The sequence below is a fragment of the Hippoglossus stenolepis genome, chromosome 18, assembly GCF_022539355.2.
Source record: "Hippoglossus stenolepis isolate QCI-W04-F060 chromosome 18, HSTE1.2, whole genome shotgun sequence".
Lineage (NCBI taxonomy): Eukaryota > Metazoa > Chordata > Actinopteri > Pleuronectiformes > Pleuronectidae > Hippoglossus > Hippoglossus stenolepis.
Genome location: NC_061500.1, coordinates 2,282,268 through 2,297,767, shown reverse-complemented (window position 1 = coordinate 2,297,767; position 15,500 = coordinate 2,282,268). Strand labels below are relative to the sequence as shown.

Here is a 15,500-nt window from a genome sequence, read left to right as displayed (position 1 = left end):
GTTTGTGTTATTCACAGTTTCAAATGACATTTCAAATTCTAGAGCAACATCCTGTTAAAGTGATGTCTCAATTTGTCTGGATTATCAGGATAGGATCATTCCATCGCCCCCCACAGGGTCATCGTCACTTTCACAAAGTCCTTTCCCACCTTTCTCCCCCCGGAGGTTTGAGTTAGAAATTCCTCTTAATCCCGACTAATCTCACTCGTTCCTCCCGGGTCAGCTTTGATTGACGGCCGCTGACACTCGCAAGGTTGAAGCTAACATTTAAGGCTTAGTCCAGACACGGGAGGACAAAGCAGCCCGTCCCCACAGCGCTTCTGGGCGAGGACACGATACTGTGCAGGCGCTTGACCCCTGGAAGTCATAATATCGGCCTGCAGCTCCGGAGCAGGAGGCCGTGCTCCGTCTGCCCGGGGACAAAGTGCTCAGCTGGGACTGGAGCGAGGACAAAAACCTGTTTGAGAAAACAAGAGCTTCGGTTTCTCCTCCTGACCAGACTATAATTAGAGAGGGAAAAAGATTACAGTATGGCCGACGATGCCACAACACACTCCGCTATCATGCACACACACACACATCCGCTCATTTGTGGCCCCTGCAAACCCAGTAGGACGGCCACTAATCTGGCAGCACATTTACAATCTGTGCAATGACAACTTGATACCCCCAGCAGGCGAGCACACACCTCTCTTTATGCTGCTCATGCCTCCCGAATCCCGAACATGTACGTGTCAGCGGCAACAGCTGCGTCTCCGCCCCTCCCTCCCTGTCACACCTGGCCTCAGATCAGCTGACTGCGACTCTGTCTCCTCGGCGAGCAGCAGGAGTAATATCCGATATGTGACCAGCGATGGCCTAACGTCAGTGTAAAACCCCCCCCCTGTGGTGCAGCGGCGAGTTCACTGCTATCGGATCGTCGTCCCGCTGCATGTCTCAGTCTCTGGCTCTGTCGTCGGCCCCTCAGTGTGTCAGGGAACAGAGCTGGCGTATTGAAGACATCCGCAGGATGACAGTGATACTCGGGGCCATTAGCAGCTACGAAGACACAACCATCCGGCCCTCCAACCCTAATCTGTCTCCGCTAAAAGCCTCAGAAATGCAACCTTATACGGCGCCTTTGGGAATATGTGTTTCCAATCACTGGAACGAATACCTGGCATTTCTCGCTGCTGCTCTTTATTCGCCCTTTCTCCTGTCCACTCGGTTTACAGTAAACACCAGGCGCGAGATCTGGGGGCCTTTTCGAGTCGATGCTCGAGAGCGGGCTTCATTTTCCCAGACTCGGAGATTCCACGAGGGGCTCCTTCATCAAGCTGTCATATCAGGCTAATGAAAATCTCATTCTGCAGAGGGATCCTCCTAAAGCTGCTAAAGGCACATGCTAACCAGGGGATTAGCCCTGTAACGCTAGGGGACTTTAATTTCAGCACCAGCATAAGTCATCACCGCTGAGCACTAACATTGATATATGGCTTAGGACTGACTAGCGTGTGTGGTAAGAGGTTTGTGCCGCGGCGGGTGTGTTGCAGGGGGTTTCATCGGAGTCCCACGAGAGGCCTGGGATGATTGTGACTGACGTGATGAGACCCTGTAAATAAAACCAGAGGAGCCGCAGCTTGAACGTGTCTTTTAAAGTACGGCCTCAGCTTGCGAGCGCATTAAGTCAATTTTTCTTCTGTTGTGGCTTCGCTGAGATACCCAAGGTTTCGTTGTAGCTCCGTAGCGAAGCATCGAGGGCGAAGGATACAAATCAACGTCCGCACACTTAAACAGCTGCTTCTGATGTGCCCCTGAGCAAAGCAGGGCCTCAGGGTGTCTGGGTCTTAAATGTGCACAAGCCACAGAGCATCATGCTGCAGGGAGAGGATGTGTGCACGATTAATAAATCATTAGAAAGGTCATGACGAGTGATCACATGGCTGTTTTCTGTATGAAGCCGTTGTGGGAATTATCTTTGCATCTAAACATCGAGAACCACACGACCAATACCAGATACATGACAAACACCATCTGTGTTCACTGTGGTTTGAGCTGATTCCAGACATGTTAAGCTGAAGTGGCCACATGTTCCTTCTGCGTAAATGAAACACGGGATCGTATGAATATATCTTTCAGAGCTCAGGGCCTGAAAACCTGATTTACAGCTTCGGTGTGTGTTTTTTCATGAAATCGATGAAACGCAGCTCTTGACCCTGAAGCCTAACAACAGAACTGAAGAAGCTTTGTAACATAAAGACATCTTCAATACGTGCAGTTACCTTTGTGCTTAGAAATACCTCGACCTGGAAGACCGACATCACAGACATCTGATAAACACCTTTTTACTCTTACTGATAGAAATGTAGTTTTGCATCACACACATCTTTAAATCCTGAAAATAAGGATTTAAGACTTGAGATTCACTGAGGACATAACTTAAAGACCAAAATCTAAAACTTTGAGAGGTAGAATATTTAATTTCAAGGTCTGTACATTGAAGGAAGTTTTGTATGCACCTCCAAACCCATCTTGTTTTCCTGAATACTTTGCGACCTGTTATAATGAACCTCTTGGTTTGTGATGACGGACACGTGCATGTTTAAGAGTTACAGAGTTTATTTATCTCCTTGCATGTCGTCCAACACTTTCGTCTTTGCCTCACTGATTTTGGACTTTGTGCCAAATGAGCATCTGGAGTCACTGACTGTCATGTCAAGTTTAACCAAATCTGATTCTCTAAACCTCAGATCAGAAAAACATTGATCATTCATTTGTAATATCCTCAAAATACTTCTCTCTGCATATGTCCTAAATTCCTCTTCCCTCTCTCCTCCTCCTTAAGGTTTTACCGGGGCGACTACCACATCGACGTCTGCATCAACGACTACCTTGACGTCTACTGTCCGCACTACATCGGCCCGGTGGCGGACGAGCGGGCCGAGCGCTACATCCTCTACATGGTGAACTACGACGGCTACAGCTCCTGCGACCACACCGCCAAGGGCTTCAAGCGCTGGGAGTGCAACCGGCCTCTGTCGCCGAACGGGCCGCTCAAGTTCTCCGAGAAGTTTCAGCTCTTCACCCCCTTCTCCTTGGGCTTTGAATTCCGCCCCGGCAGAGAGTACTACTATATCTGTGAGTATCCACTTACCACCCTGGAGTATTTGCAGAATCGATTGTACTTTTTTCCCATAATGTTGTAAATGGCCTCGAAAACTCAGTGATTTATTCCTGATTTATTCAAATGGGAATTTAGCTTTTTATTTGTTGAACTTTTCACATTCCTCGCCCCTCAGTATCAGTTCTGAAGCTCAGGTATTATATCAGGATGAGTGCGAGACACCCAGCTCCACCCAGGTCTTACATCAGCGCGTTGGTATCAGCTTCATCTCAGAAACTTGTGAAAACACAGCAGCAGTGTTTGGGTTTTGTTTTGAAAGTCCTTGGAAAGATGGTTGAGCCAAAACATGAGCCTGAGGGAGCAAAACATCTACTGTCGAGGTCTCGTCTGAAGCTCTGTTCTCCTCGCTGCTGACTGGCTGCACTCAGCTTCCTCCTCCTCCTCCTCCTCCTCCTCCTCCTGTGAGAAGGCTTGGGAAAACAAGCAGCTGGGAAGTCATGTTTTCATAAGTGAAGTCAGTGCCCTGCAGGGGCAGAAGCGAGGGACTAAATGAGATACAGCCAGCTCCACGCTAGATTTGAGGAATTTAACCGACACTTGTGGTTAGAGGAACTTCAGAAGTTTTACCAGGAACCAATCGTGAGGAGAGAAGGTGCATCACGAAAATATCAGATCCAGGGAAAAAGATTTGGTCGAAAGCTTTTCAGCCTCCAGACTCGGAGCAGGTGTTTTAGAAAAGCTGCTTTAAAATCAAAATTCTTAAAGACATTACATCAGCAACATGTCTCAATTGCCTCCTCCATGTTAATGGAGCAAAGTCAAAAGTCAAAATACACCATACATTTTTTTTCAAATTTGTTTTCTGTCATTGTCGGTAGTTCTTATCACACCGGTTTAAGTTTTATTTAAATTTTAACAATAAGTTTGGTTTGGTTATTTTCAGCAAAGTCTAGATCTAAAATAAAGTAGATTTCTTATGATTCTGGGAGTAAATCAATCTCCTTACGTGTCGTCTACATCATCAGAATTGTCCTGATGCAAGTTTAACCGAATCTAAATCTCTTCACCACACGTTTCTGATGGATCTGAAACCAACTGCATGAAGTTAGTGGAAGTTGTGGTTTGCTGTCTGCCAGAGAATAGATGACGTCACCGCCCTTGGATGCCGATAAGAAAAATCATATATTGGCTAAGTCCGCTTCATTTGTTTCCGTTGGCGCCGGTTGATGTGAAACGAAAGGGAAGACGAGTTTCTCTCAGACTTTGATGATGATTGATCGTCTTAAGAGAGAGAGAGAGAGAGAGAGAGAGAGAGAGAGAGAGAGAGAGAGAGAGAGAGAGAGAATGGCAGAGAGTGCGTCCATATGGCTTTGAGCAGTTTCAGACCATATGGACCGATCTCTCGCTGACTCAAATTCATGACTCATCCATCAGATCATTGTTCGGCGAGGACACGTTTTTTCCTCCTGTGAGGAGACGAACTCCGAAACAACAAGAGACACCTCAGGGAACATGCCTCGACCACTCACTCATAGAGATCAACGTGAAACCAGTATTTGCTCTCATTGTGTGGAGTTGTGTCGTTGGAAAGAGGAACTGCTTGAGGAAGTGTTTATTACCATTGTGTTCCACTGTGAAGAGTTAAACTACAGCAGTATTATGAACTTATATGATAATAGGTGCACTTCATGCAGAAATAGATAAAACACATTCACGGACCTGGAGAATACAAACACGACTTTCTCTATAATACTGTGTAGACCTGAAGCAGCTGCAGAGTCCATAATTCTCTCCCTAATAACTGAATGACTGCTCTTACATAACAAAGTAATTGAATCCATTGTTAATAAGAAATGTTTATTAGTGCAGCTGAATGTTCTAACAGGTTTCTGCTGTTTAATCCTTTGCTTTAGTGCGTTCTTAGAATTTCAGGCTCGGTTTTGTTCCTGAAAACATTTTCTATCCCCACGGGCTTGTACTTTCTATTCTCTCTTTCAGAGAACAGGATATTTTAAAATGCAGTTTCCTATAATTTGTACGAGAGTTTGACGGCTTTCCAGAGCTTGAGGTGATCCAGCCATCGTCAGTGACACTTTAAACGGTTTTCTTTGATTAACTCAAAGTTTATTTCATCCGTTACTCACTCAGACTTTTTCTTGGAAGTCTTGACATGTATATTAATGCAGTAAGAAAATACATAAAAAACACGTTTTCCCCAGATGGATCCTTGTTTTTCTTCCCATCAGCATCGTCCCGATCCAGAACCTCAGCAGAGGAACCCTGTGTTTTATCAGCTGCTGGAATCAGACTCACATTACGTGTTAACAGTGTCTTTCTTTATCAAAGCCAACAATAGCTGATAGTTAATACCTGTGTTGTACAGATAATACGGTTTGGGAATCTGCTAAGTGGTCATGTAAGTGACATAGACGGGAGGTTCACGTCTGCTTGTCTCCGTGAAGACAGACGCTCCTTTGTCCTCCGTCGTGGTGATTGTCATTTGCCCGAGGCCGGGGGGGACGGGAGGCGGGAGGCGGGGCCACGTCAAATAGATGACACCTGCAGTTGGCTACCGGCCTGTCCGTCTGGCAGACAGACAGACACCCGGGGGAAAGCCTGGTGTCGGATCAGTGTTGCGGCTGGTCTTAGGAGGTCAGAGGTCACCGCCATGACGACGAGGTCTGCGCCGCGAGCTCCTCGTGGCCTCGGAGGGCGGCATGTTTTTCTAATAGAGCCGCGGTGGAGCTGGGGAAGTCTGATCCTAATCTCAGGGGATAGAAATCCAATTTTCAGAGGAGACAGTTGAGAGTCTGGCTCTCCCCGTGTGAGAGGGATGACTGTCTCCCTGCAAAGCCCTCAAACGCTCGGGTCCCGCTCTGTGCAGCCACTGCAGATTCACATCGGTAATGACATGAACCCCGGCAGCGCAGCACCGGTTTCCCTTTAGCTCCTCGCGGCTGAGGCAAAGACAACGGGCTTTGTTCGCCAAGATAAACTGATCATCGCAAGAAAAACATCAGATCTCACAGTATTAATATGTCCCAGTCTCGCTGATTCACCTAAAGCCGAAAGCCCGGCGTGTTCAGTAACGTGTTGCTGATCAACATCACATGGCTGAACATGTACAGACTCTGACTCCGAGCGTGTGACCGCGAGGTTTAACATGGCTGTGGTGGAGGCGGCGTCCAGATGACCTGAGTGACGCTGCAGTGTAGAGTTGCAGGCTGAGCTGGAGTTACAGTCACGGTGAAGCACGGCTCTGTGTGTTGCTCGAGGACAGAAAACCCAGACTCTGACCTCCGTGGCAGACATGAGAGAGAGAGGAAGAGAGACAGTCTGATAATTGTGTGCGTGCTGGAATCTGTGATGTGTGAGATGAGAGAGGAACGGGGGGGGGGGATGACGAAGGATGAGAGGAGGGAAATAATAAAGGAAAGATCCTGGAACAGCTGCAACAAGAACAAACAGGACAAAGTTTGAAACGTGACGAGGCTTCATCCACACGTCGACCTTTTCTTTTTAAAACTCATCTCTGTTGCTGTGTTTACTTTGAGAGTCGGAGAAGTTTTAAAAAACGCTGCTGCTCCTGTTTTTAAAAACGTTAAATGCCGTCTCCTCCTGATTGGTTCAGTCACGACTCGACTGTCACTCTCTCAGTTCCACTTTCCAAGAAAATAAATCTCTCGTCTTGTTTCTCGTTTGTGGTTTAGAGAAAACCTGCTTCCTGTTTACACCTGCACACACGTTTCTAAAGTATGAGTGGTCATGTGATCTGCACTTTCAGGTGTGTCAGTAACTGATGCGCAGCTCAAACACGCGTGTGGACGGAGATCGATAAAGTATCAGGATGAAGCCGAACATGCGTCTCATGCTGGTGTAGTCACAGATCCCTGATCAGCAGAAGGTATAGAGACATGTACAGAAACAAATATTATATTTAAGATACGTGTTGTCAGCCTCAGAAATAAATCAAAGCAGATAATGACTACGAGACGTCTGCTGATATTTGACTTTGCAATATCCTGCTTTCACCACGATCACTTACCAAAGGAAAACAGGAGCGGCTGTGTTTTATTCCCCTGGAGGCCGAGGTTTCTCCTCCGTGGATTTCAACCTTTTAATGTCGCTTTTTTAAAATCTAGATTAAATGTCAGCTACTGTTACTGCTGCAGCCGGCGTGTTATGTTTGAGGCTTCCATCTTTACTTGGTTGCAAAGAATTAAATTAAGAGTCGTATCATACCTCCTGCGGTTTGCTGTGGTTTTCTCAGCTTGTTTTGTCTTTACAGAGACGTCCTTCATTCGTAAGAACAATAAGAACATGGCCGATAACTGCGATTTCAATATTTATCCATCTCACATATGTAGTCAGTTTAAACTGGGTTCAACGTGAACTTAAAGCTGCACGAATCAGTTCTAAAGCAAAGTAATGAGTCGTAAAATGTTCATTATCCCGGGGAAGCAAAGCGTCGGGGTGGAGGATCAGCTGTCAGCTCCGGTGAGCCGTGCACGTCCTGAAGGTTTTATTGTGAAACTGCAGGAACACACATGGTGTTTAAGGTCAGACGTCTCACACTGCCACTGTTTGTCTAAGGCTGTTTAATGAAGACTGTCAAAGCTCCGTGTCTGACGTGTCCTCAGGGTCCGAGGCAGGTGAGACAGATTCACACGGAAGGTACATCACGTTGTGTTGTGATGAAGTGATGAGATGATGCAGCGGCTCAGAGTCACTGATCAATAACACTGATCAAGTATTGACAGCTCGTCAGCAGTGAAGCTTTGCCTGGTTACATCATTAATATGACGTTTTACATTCATGTAACACATCTGGCATTTAACCAGGGACGCTTATATTAATAATATGATAATCTAAGGACATATAATGGTATAAAATCAACTTAATACTTTAGAGTTCAACCTGCTGTCAGCTGGTGTTTTCGGACACGTGCAGATCTTTTCTCTCGACCTCTGGAGCTAATTTCCTTTTTTTGGTGACATTTGACATTTTCATAAGAGCATCAATCATGTCGGCAGCCGGGGACGACAGATGTCCATCAAACATGCGTCACATACAAATTCACCTCTTAAGTTTAGTTTCTCTCGTCTCCAGGAAGCAGTTACGTTTTTTAAATAGCTAAAATCTCTGTTGTTGTGGAAACATTTTTTTTCCATCGTACATCCTTGGCTGTTTGTGAATTTGTAGGAAATCCATGTATTGACACGACAGTGTGAATGTGCATTGTTTCTATGGTTACCTGCAGCTTTATATTTCACTCACGGATTTAAAAAACTAATTCTAAACATCAGTTTCTGGATAATTATCTGAATAATAGAGCTACAACGATAAACTGAACATCAGTTTGTTTCTGAACTGTAGAAAGCTGCAGCTCTCCTCTGTTTCATATCGTTATAGATTTAATATTTCTGTGGTTTGGATCATTGCTTTGACAGAATATGTCTTTTACAGAAGTCTCCTGGGACTGAAGGGACACCGTTCTGCCTTGTGACAGTTCTATAGATAAATGACTTGTAATATAATCAAGTGTCACCAGGAGATCAGCTCGTAACCAGTAAATCGGTTGGTTGCAGCAGTAACTGGAGCCGTGGACAGTTATTCTTCTGTATTTTCTTTCAAGTAGCTGCTCGTCCGCATGCAGGAGTTCACAGGTCGACTTTTTAATGAAGTAGTTAGAGAGAGATAAAGATAGAAGAGTTTAGTCCAGTGGAGATCAGACACAGGCCGTGAGTCAGTGAGTTCCAGCCTCTGTGGGGGTGTGAGGTAAGTTACTCGATACCCGCTGACACAGACAGAAGCAGCGTGATTGACACTGTTCCTCCCTCGTTTATTTCCCCCCTCTGCTGGTGGAGTTTTTAAAGATGATTTTTATCTGCGCTCGCAGCCGCACGCCATCTGATAGAGTGCCTTTTGAAATGAGAGACACTGGAAACACTGACATGGTTTACTTTTATCCGGGAATTCACCGCCGGGGCCAGAATCCATCACACGGAGCGTCTGGCTGAGAGGATTGAGGAGTGTGTGTGTGTGTGTGTGTGTGTGTGTGTGTGTGTGTGTGTGTGTGTGTGTGTGTGTGTGTGTGTGTGTGTGTGGACAAACTGTGGACACGTCCGTGCACAGATGCACATACTCAGGAAACCACAGCCACATACATGCACGTATACCCAACACACGGTCGAGCATATCCAAACATGCATAAGCTTGTTTGTGTGTCTTTGTGTGTGTGTGTGTGTGTGTGTGTGTGTGTGTCTGTGAGACTCAGCAGGCAGCAGGAGAGGTCAGAGTATCAGTGCACAAGAGGAGAAGAGGTAGAGAAAATCATTTGCAGGATGAAGATAAGACCAGAAGAAACATAAACATTTTCTAAAGTGAAGACAGGAGCAGAGTCGTTGGTCACAGCTGGAGACGTCCTCGTCTCTCATGGTCCCCAGCTCCGCTCCTAAACTAATTAGTTCTGTTAGTTCTGCAAAACAATCACAACAACAACTCAAAAAAACAAAAAGGAGATGTTTTTTTAATCTCCGCCTTTAACAATCAGGAAACAGAGGGAATGAGGTTCTGCAGGTGAGCAGAACATCTGCAGAAACGACAGCCTGTGGCCACTTTAGACTTCTGAAATATGAGGGTGACATTGAGCGGCTTCATGTCGTAAAACACGGAGCGTAAACGCTTTTACACCGGGACGAGAGGGAAGTGGAGCCGAAGCCCTTCAGACTGTAATTAAAGACGTGAAGTGAGGAGGACCTGTGATGAAGAAACAATCGACCTTGTCAGATTGAACGTTTCTGCCGCTGAGTCTGAGTGAAGGTAGATTTCCGAGTGGAGAGTTCTCCGGTGAAGAGGGAGAAAGTCGAGTGCGACTAGAAAACTCCTCAAAACTGGAGTCAGACTTCGTGTCTTTGGTTCATAAAGTACAAGTTTAAAGCTGTTTCATTTATATTGTTTGTGTTTGAAAATGTGGAAATGAAGTCTTTGCTTTGTTTAAAATCTTAAAGTTTTGTATCCAACAGCAGCAGAGTCATGTTTTCATTGTTTGAGAACAAAATGGTTCCATTCATTTCACTGTGTAATGACGCAGCCGCAGATTAGATCACGTTCAGGGTTTCGAAATGACAAAGTGTAACGTGTGGCGCTCCCGTTTCTCCACAGCCTCCATCACCGACGACAAGGGGAGGAGGAGCTGCCTTCGACTCAAAGTCTTCGTCAGGCCTCAGAGTGAGTCCCAGGCTCCGTCCACTTGTCCACGCCGTCCTGCACGTGGGGACGTTCCACTAATCTTCACATCTGCTCTTTGTTTCCCACAGACAATTGTGTGAAAAACTCCGGGAGCGTTCAGGAAGGGGTCGACTTCGACGACAACAACCAGAACTCACTAGAACCCAGAGGTGGGTGGGAAGATAATGTGTGTGTGTGTGTGTGTGTGTGTGTGTGTGTGTGTGTGTGTGTGTGTGTGTGTGTGTGTGTGTGTGTGTGTGTGTGTTGTGTATGCGTGTGTTCCCATCATTTCTTTTTTTTCATTTCCTTTTGAATTTTCTCTTGTTTTCTTTTCATTACTTCATTATGGACGACTTGTTTGAAGCCGAGTTTAATAATTGAAGAATTAAATTAAAAGCAGAACGACACTTAAAGCTTATAAGCTGCTAAAAATGTCACAAGTTGATGAAGATGGTGATGAAGAATAGTTTGTTAAAACAAAAAAACAGGATAAATCTGTGTTTCATTGAGCTGTGGATAAACACTACGGCTGTTAATAAACTATTTATTCTGTGTAAAGTAGATTCTGAGTGGGGTGATTGACAGCTCGTAGCGTCCAATGGGTGCAGGTCGCAGGTGTGGGTGGGCGTGGCTCAGAGGCTTCAAAACAGCAGCTCACAAACCATTGGAGGACGTCACAGTGACACATGATTGGACCTGACAGTGAACTGAATCTGAGCCGTTATCACTCTATTAAACTGATGATACTTTCGTCATTAGTTTGTATAAACGTTTTTATATTTTCATACCATTTTACATGTATAAAAACTTGTAATACATAGACCTGTAGAGTTTCTAATTTACGTGAAACTCCGACTCGACGTCCGGGACATTTTGTCTTCAGTTCTGTGAAGTGGGAGGAGGTGGAGACATCTTCATTCACCGTCTATGACACATGATTAATATGCAGCTGTGGCCTCGGGGCCGCGGCGGCTGGTTGATTCTCCCGCCTCGTTCTACATGCCGATGTTTACCTGCGCTCGTTCACACACGTCAGCTGTTCTCTCCGCTAACGCTCGTCTCTTCCTTCCTCAGACGGAATCAGCCACGAGTCGCCGGAGCCGGCCCGGAGGAACGTCAACTCCGCTGGTCGACGCCACACCTCTGTCCTCCTTCTCAGCTCCGCCCTCATACTCCTGGCTGCCATCTTGTCTTTATAGCACCTGGTCTGAGGAATCGCCATCCCCACCCCCCACCCCGCCCCTCTCCAGGAATGGACTGTCCTGATTGGACCACAGGCCGCCCTACCCTCCAACCCCTCTCCCCTGAAGGAGCACTTTTCAAAACAAAACAAAAAAAGAAATTAAAAATAAAAAGAAACACTGACGGTCTCTCTCGGAGGAAACGAGAGACGACGGGACTTCGACGCCGAAGCCGTTGTTGTTTTTTTGACTTTTTGGAAAATGCCAACTAGTTCGATTCCTGACTTTGCGGCTCCCGGGTGCGAAGGTGGTCGCACCGGAGCTGAAAGAGTCTCTGACCTGTTCGCCTTGCTGCTGTTCACAGTTTGCAGATATTACACATGTATCTGTGTCCAAGAGAAGCACACGTACACGCTTTTAAACAAACACACACACACACACATTAAAACACAATCAGTTCCCAGTTCACAGCAGGATCAAGAGTTTACAGACGTTTGACATTTTTGTTTTCAGAAACACCCCCCGCCCAACATGTAACATGATTAAATCTCACGTCAAAGCAGAGAGAAGGTTTTAAAGAAGAGGAAACACAATGAGGATGCTGTTGCTAGGAGACTGTTGCCAAGGCGTTTGATGACTTAACCTTCCTCTCAGGTTAAAGAGGAGTGGAGGAGCCTCGTCGAGAGTTAAAAAAAAAAGAATTAAAAAGAAGTTTAAAGAAGCACTCATCTCTTAGTGGTTGTTTAGGGGCGATTTAATGACGGATTAATGTATTTGTTTGTTTTTTCTTTTTTTGATAAGTCACGTAATTCAAGTGTAGCAGCCAACACGGGTGTACAGTAAACTATTTGAACAGAGTGTAGAAGTGGATTTGGGTATTTTGCCAGGCGAAATGTATTTTCCTATTTATTGTGAAGTCCTCGTGCTTTTTTCTGTTTCTGGTTCTAGTCCGTACGTACAAAGTAGAAAGGCAATAAAAAAAAAAACCACCTAATCCATTACAGTTAGTTCACGTTACACAACGTTCATTTGATACAATCACACGGAAACAGTTTGTGTATCTGCTCCCATCGATTGCTGACGATGGATTTTAATTGTTTTTTATTTTTATTTTTTAACAAAGTCCAGGAAGAAAAAAAGAGCCGTCTGATGTGCATCAGGGTGTAGAAGTTGGTAGAATACTTGTGTTTTTGTCATTAATGAATGTCACAAATGTTGTTTTTACTATTACACTATTGCTTTTGTGAATCACTGTCATAACACAACTGTTGTATATAGAGGCAAATTTCCTACAAAGTTCAGGGATGTGTCCGTGATTAACATGAGGTTTTAAAAGATGATTTTAGTCTTTTGTTTTTTTGAACGGAGGGGGTTTCTCCTCCTCCTCCGGTGGAGCAGCACAAGTCTCCTGTAGCTGAAGATGAGCGGGTTGCAGAGCAGGTGGCGGCGGCGGCGGCGGCGGCGTGTGCGTGTGGGGTTGCGTTCTTTGATGTCATGTAAAGTGGCGTCTGTACAGAAGATACACCAGGGGCAACCTCGCAGCCGGTTATTTCTGGGATGAAAAATCGCCCAGCGGGGGAGAGATGGGCCAGACAGAGCGAGGTGTCCGGTTCTCCCCCCTGGACGGAGTGAAACCGAGACCCGGGACTGGGGGAGAGGAGGAGAAGCGTGGAGCTGCGTGTTGCTCCTGCTCCGATCGATACTCATCTTCTCCTTCTTCTTCTTCTTCGAGTTTTTCTTTGTTTAAAGACCAGATGCAGCACTGTTACCTTCACACGCACTCACTGCCAAACACACAACCTGCTCGTCTGCAACACAACACAACACACGCAGCTCCCGCTCATGTCACTGTGCGAAGCAGTTTAGGGCCACTTCTGTGAGGAAAGATCTGAGACTGAGATTAAATCGTCATTTTGATATAAAGAGTCTTTTATTAAAGTCATGTCAGTAGAATAAAGTTGAGTTTTACCATAAAAAAGAAACAATATGAGGAGAACAAAGAATATTAAGGTGTTATTATAGAGAAAAAAGGAAAAATAATAATTTTAGAAGAAGTCATACATTTAAAACAAAGATGAAAATAATATATGAATAAAGATGTAAAATCTATTTAACAAATATTCATTATTATAAGACTAAAAATTATTTCCTAGACGTGTATTTCTCTCGTCAGTGGCCCAAAAACTAGCGAAACTTCTCGGTGTCAGCGAGATCGAACCTGAACCCTGATGATGTCACTGTGATGTCATCAGGGTCAGACGTTAAAAACAATGTCAACGAGTTTAAAATAAAAATCCCAAATAGTCACAGAAATCTCTGATATTACTGCGTCTCAATAACCTTGTATTATTTCTTATATTCACTCCAGATTTAAAAAAAATAATCTCATATCTCAAATGTGAAATCATTTTAAAAACAGTAAATCTCAGCTGAAAGAGGAAATAACTTCCGGTGATGACGTTAAATTTATGATTATTAAATGAAGCATGTTGAGGGTATGAAGTTTATGTGTTTTCAGCATGTTGATTATTCAGGGAATGATTTTTAATTTGAGGGACAAAAATGTTAAAAACTATTTTCCTCCTGACACCTTTCCGCCTGCGTACATTTCACAATAAAAGTCCACTGTCACTGGAGTCCTTCGCCACAACGTCAAAACCCCGATCAGTTTGTTTTCGTGGATACTGTGTATCCAGCAGTTAGCCTGTTGTAACATATACGATTTTAGATACTTCCCCCTTTTTCACACCTCTTTTCAAGGAACGATTTAACTGACACATTAATGTTCTTAGCGAGAAAAAAAAAGTCAACGTTTGATATAATAAATGCTTTAATTCATTTTATATGTCTTTTATATGAAATAGAAAGAAAAAAAATGCAGGATTGTAACGGCGCCCCCTGTGGGCACGTGTGTCAGTGCGAGCGTGGCGCATATCAAACATTCAGCGTGGTCGGGCGGCGATCACGGATCGAAGAGAAGAAAGAACGGAGAATCTCCTTTATTTAAAAAAAGAAAAAGAATCTGCTTTTGTTCATCTTTGCCGTCGTCTTCGAGGTGCACGCACGTGACGGCCTCTCGCTTATTTCTCGTCCGGCCGTGAAAACGCTCGATGTGTTTGTCTGTGGATGAAAGAAAAACGTGTTTTCCGCATCAGATATCAACGTTTTTTTGGAACATGTGCTAGAAGGAGGACGACTCTTCACATGGTTCGAGTTCCACGTAGCCGGAAGCTTCTCTCCATCCCGAGAAGGGACGTGTGCTTTTGTCAGCGTTGGGAAACTTTAGTTGTTTTAGCCACGTGATGTTTTCGCAGCCTAACGACACCTGGACGTGCCGCAGCGCCGCACATTTCTGTTTGACATGGTAGTATCTGTACCTTGTGCCTATACGAGCTCCGTCCTCTGCTGTTACTCATCCAGACTCTTCTGCTGTCTGTTTCCTGCTCAGTCCCTCACTAGACTTTTCTACAAAAAGGCCATTTCTTTGTAAATACACGTGTCGGAGCAGCTATGACTAACAAGATAAGCAAAACAACAAAAATGATTTAATAAATATTTCTTTGTCGTTGTAATCACTGTGTCTGGTGTTGTTTTATTAACGCGGATGTAAATGAGTGACAGTTTGTGAAATGGAAAGAACATGGAGGAGGCGTGACGGCGGCTCGAGCGAGCGCCGCGTGTTTGTCTTGGTTGTCACTCGCTGCATAATCACACAGTCCGGGGGAAGTGGGTGAACAGCTGTTTCTCTATAATCTGGAGGTAATTCGCAGGCTGAAAAAACAAAAACAGAAACAGCTTCGATTAATCTTGCGGGAATGTGCAGCGCTTTCGGGAGCTCTGCCAAGAGAACTTCGTCTCGCACGCTCTTGTGCTCCTCGCCTCCTCTGCTGTCTGCTTCCATTTCTCACTTTCACCTTGTCTGTCTCCTCCTGCTCTTCTTCTGACTTTGCCACCTTCCACCGGGACGTTGCACCCCCGAAGCATTT

At 45.0% G+C, this 15,500-nt stretch overlaps 1 protein-coding gene across 1 annotated transcript in view; it reads left to right on the top strand.

Annotated features, from left to right (window-relative positions):
- The window catches only part of LOC118125671 (ephrin-A5b), a 68,552-nt gene extending 53,466 nt beyond the window's left edge, over positions 1 to 15,086 (top strand). The window contains exons 2-5 of the mRNA XM_035184503.2: positions 2,825 to 3,117; positions 10,268 to 10,333; positions 10,423 to 10,503; positions 11,408 to 15,086. Coding sequence (XP_035040394.2) covers positions 2,825 to 3,117; positions 10,268 to 10,333; positions 10,423 to 10,503; positions 11,408 to 11,532 — 565 coding nt within the window. The 3' untranslated portion in view covers positions 11,533 to 15,086. The remainder of the gene's footprint in view (positions 1 to 2,824; positions 3,118 to 10,267; positions 10,334 to 10,422; positions 10,504 to 11,407) is intronic.
- Positions 15,087 to 15,500: the final 414 nt, after the last annotated feature.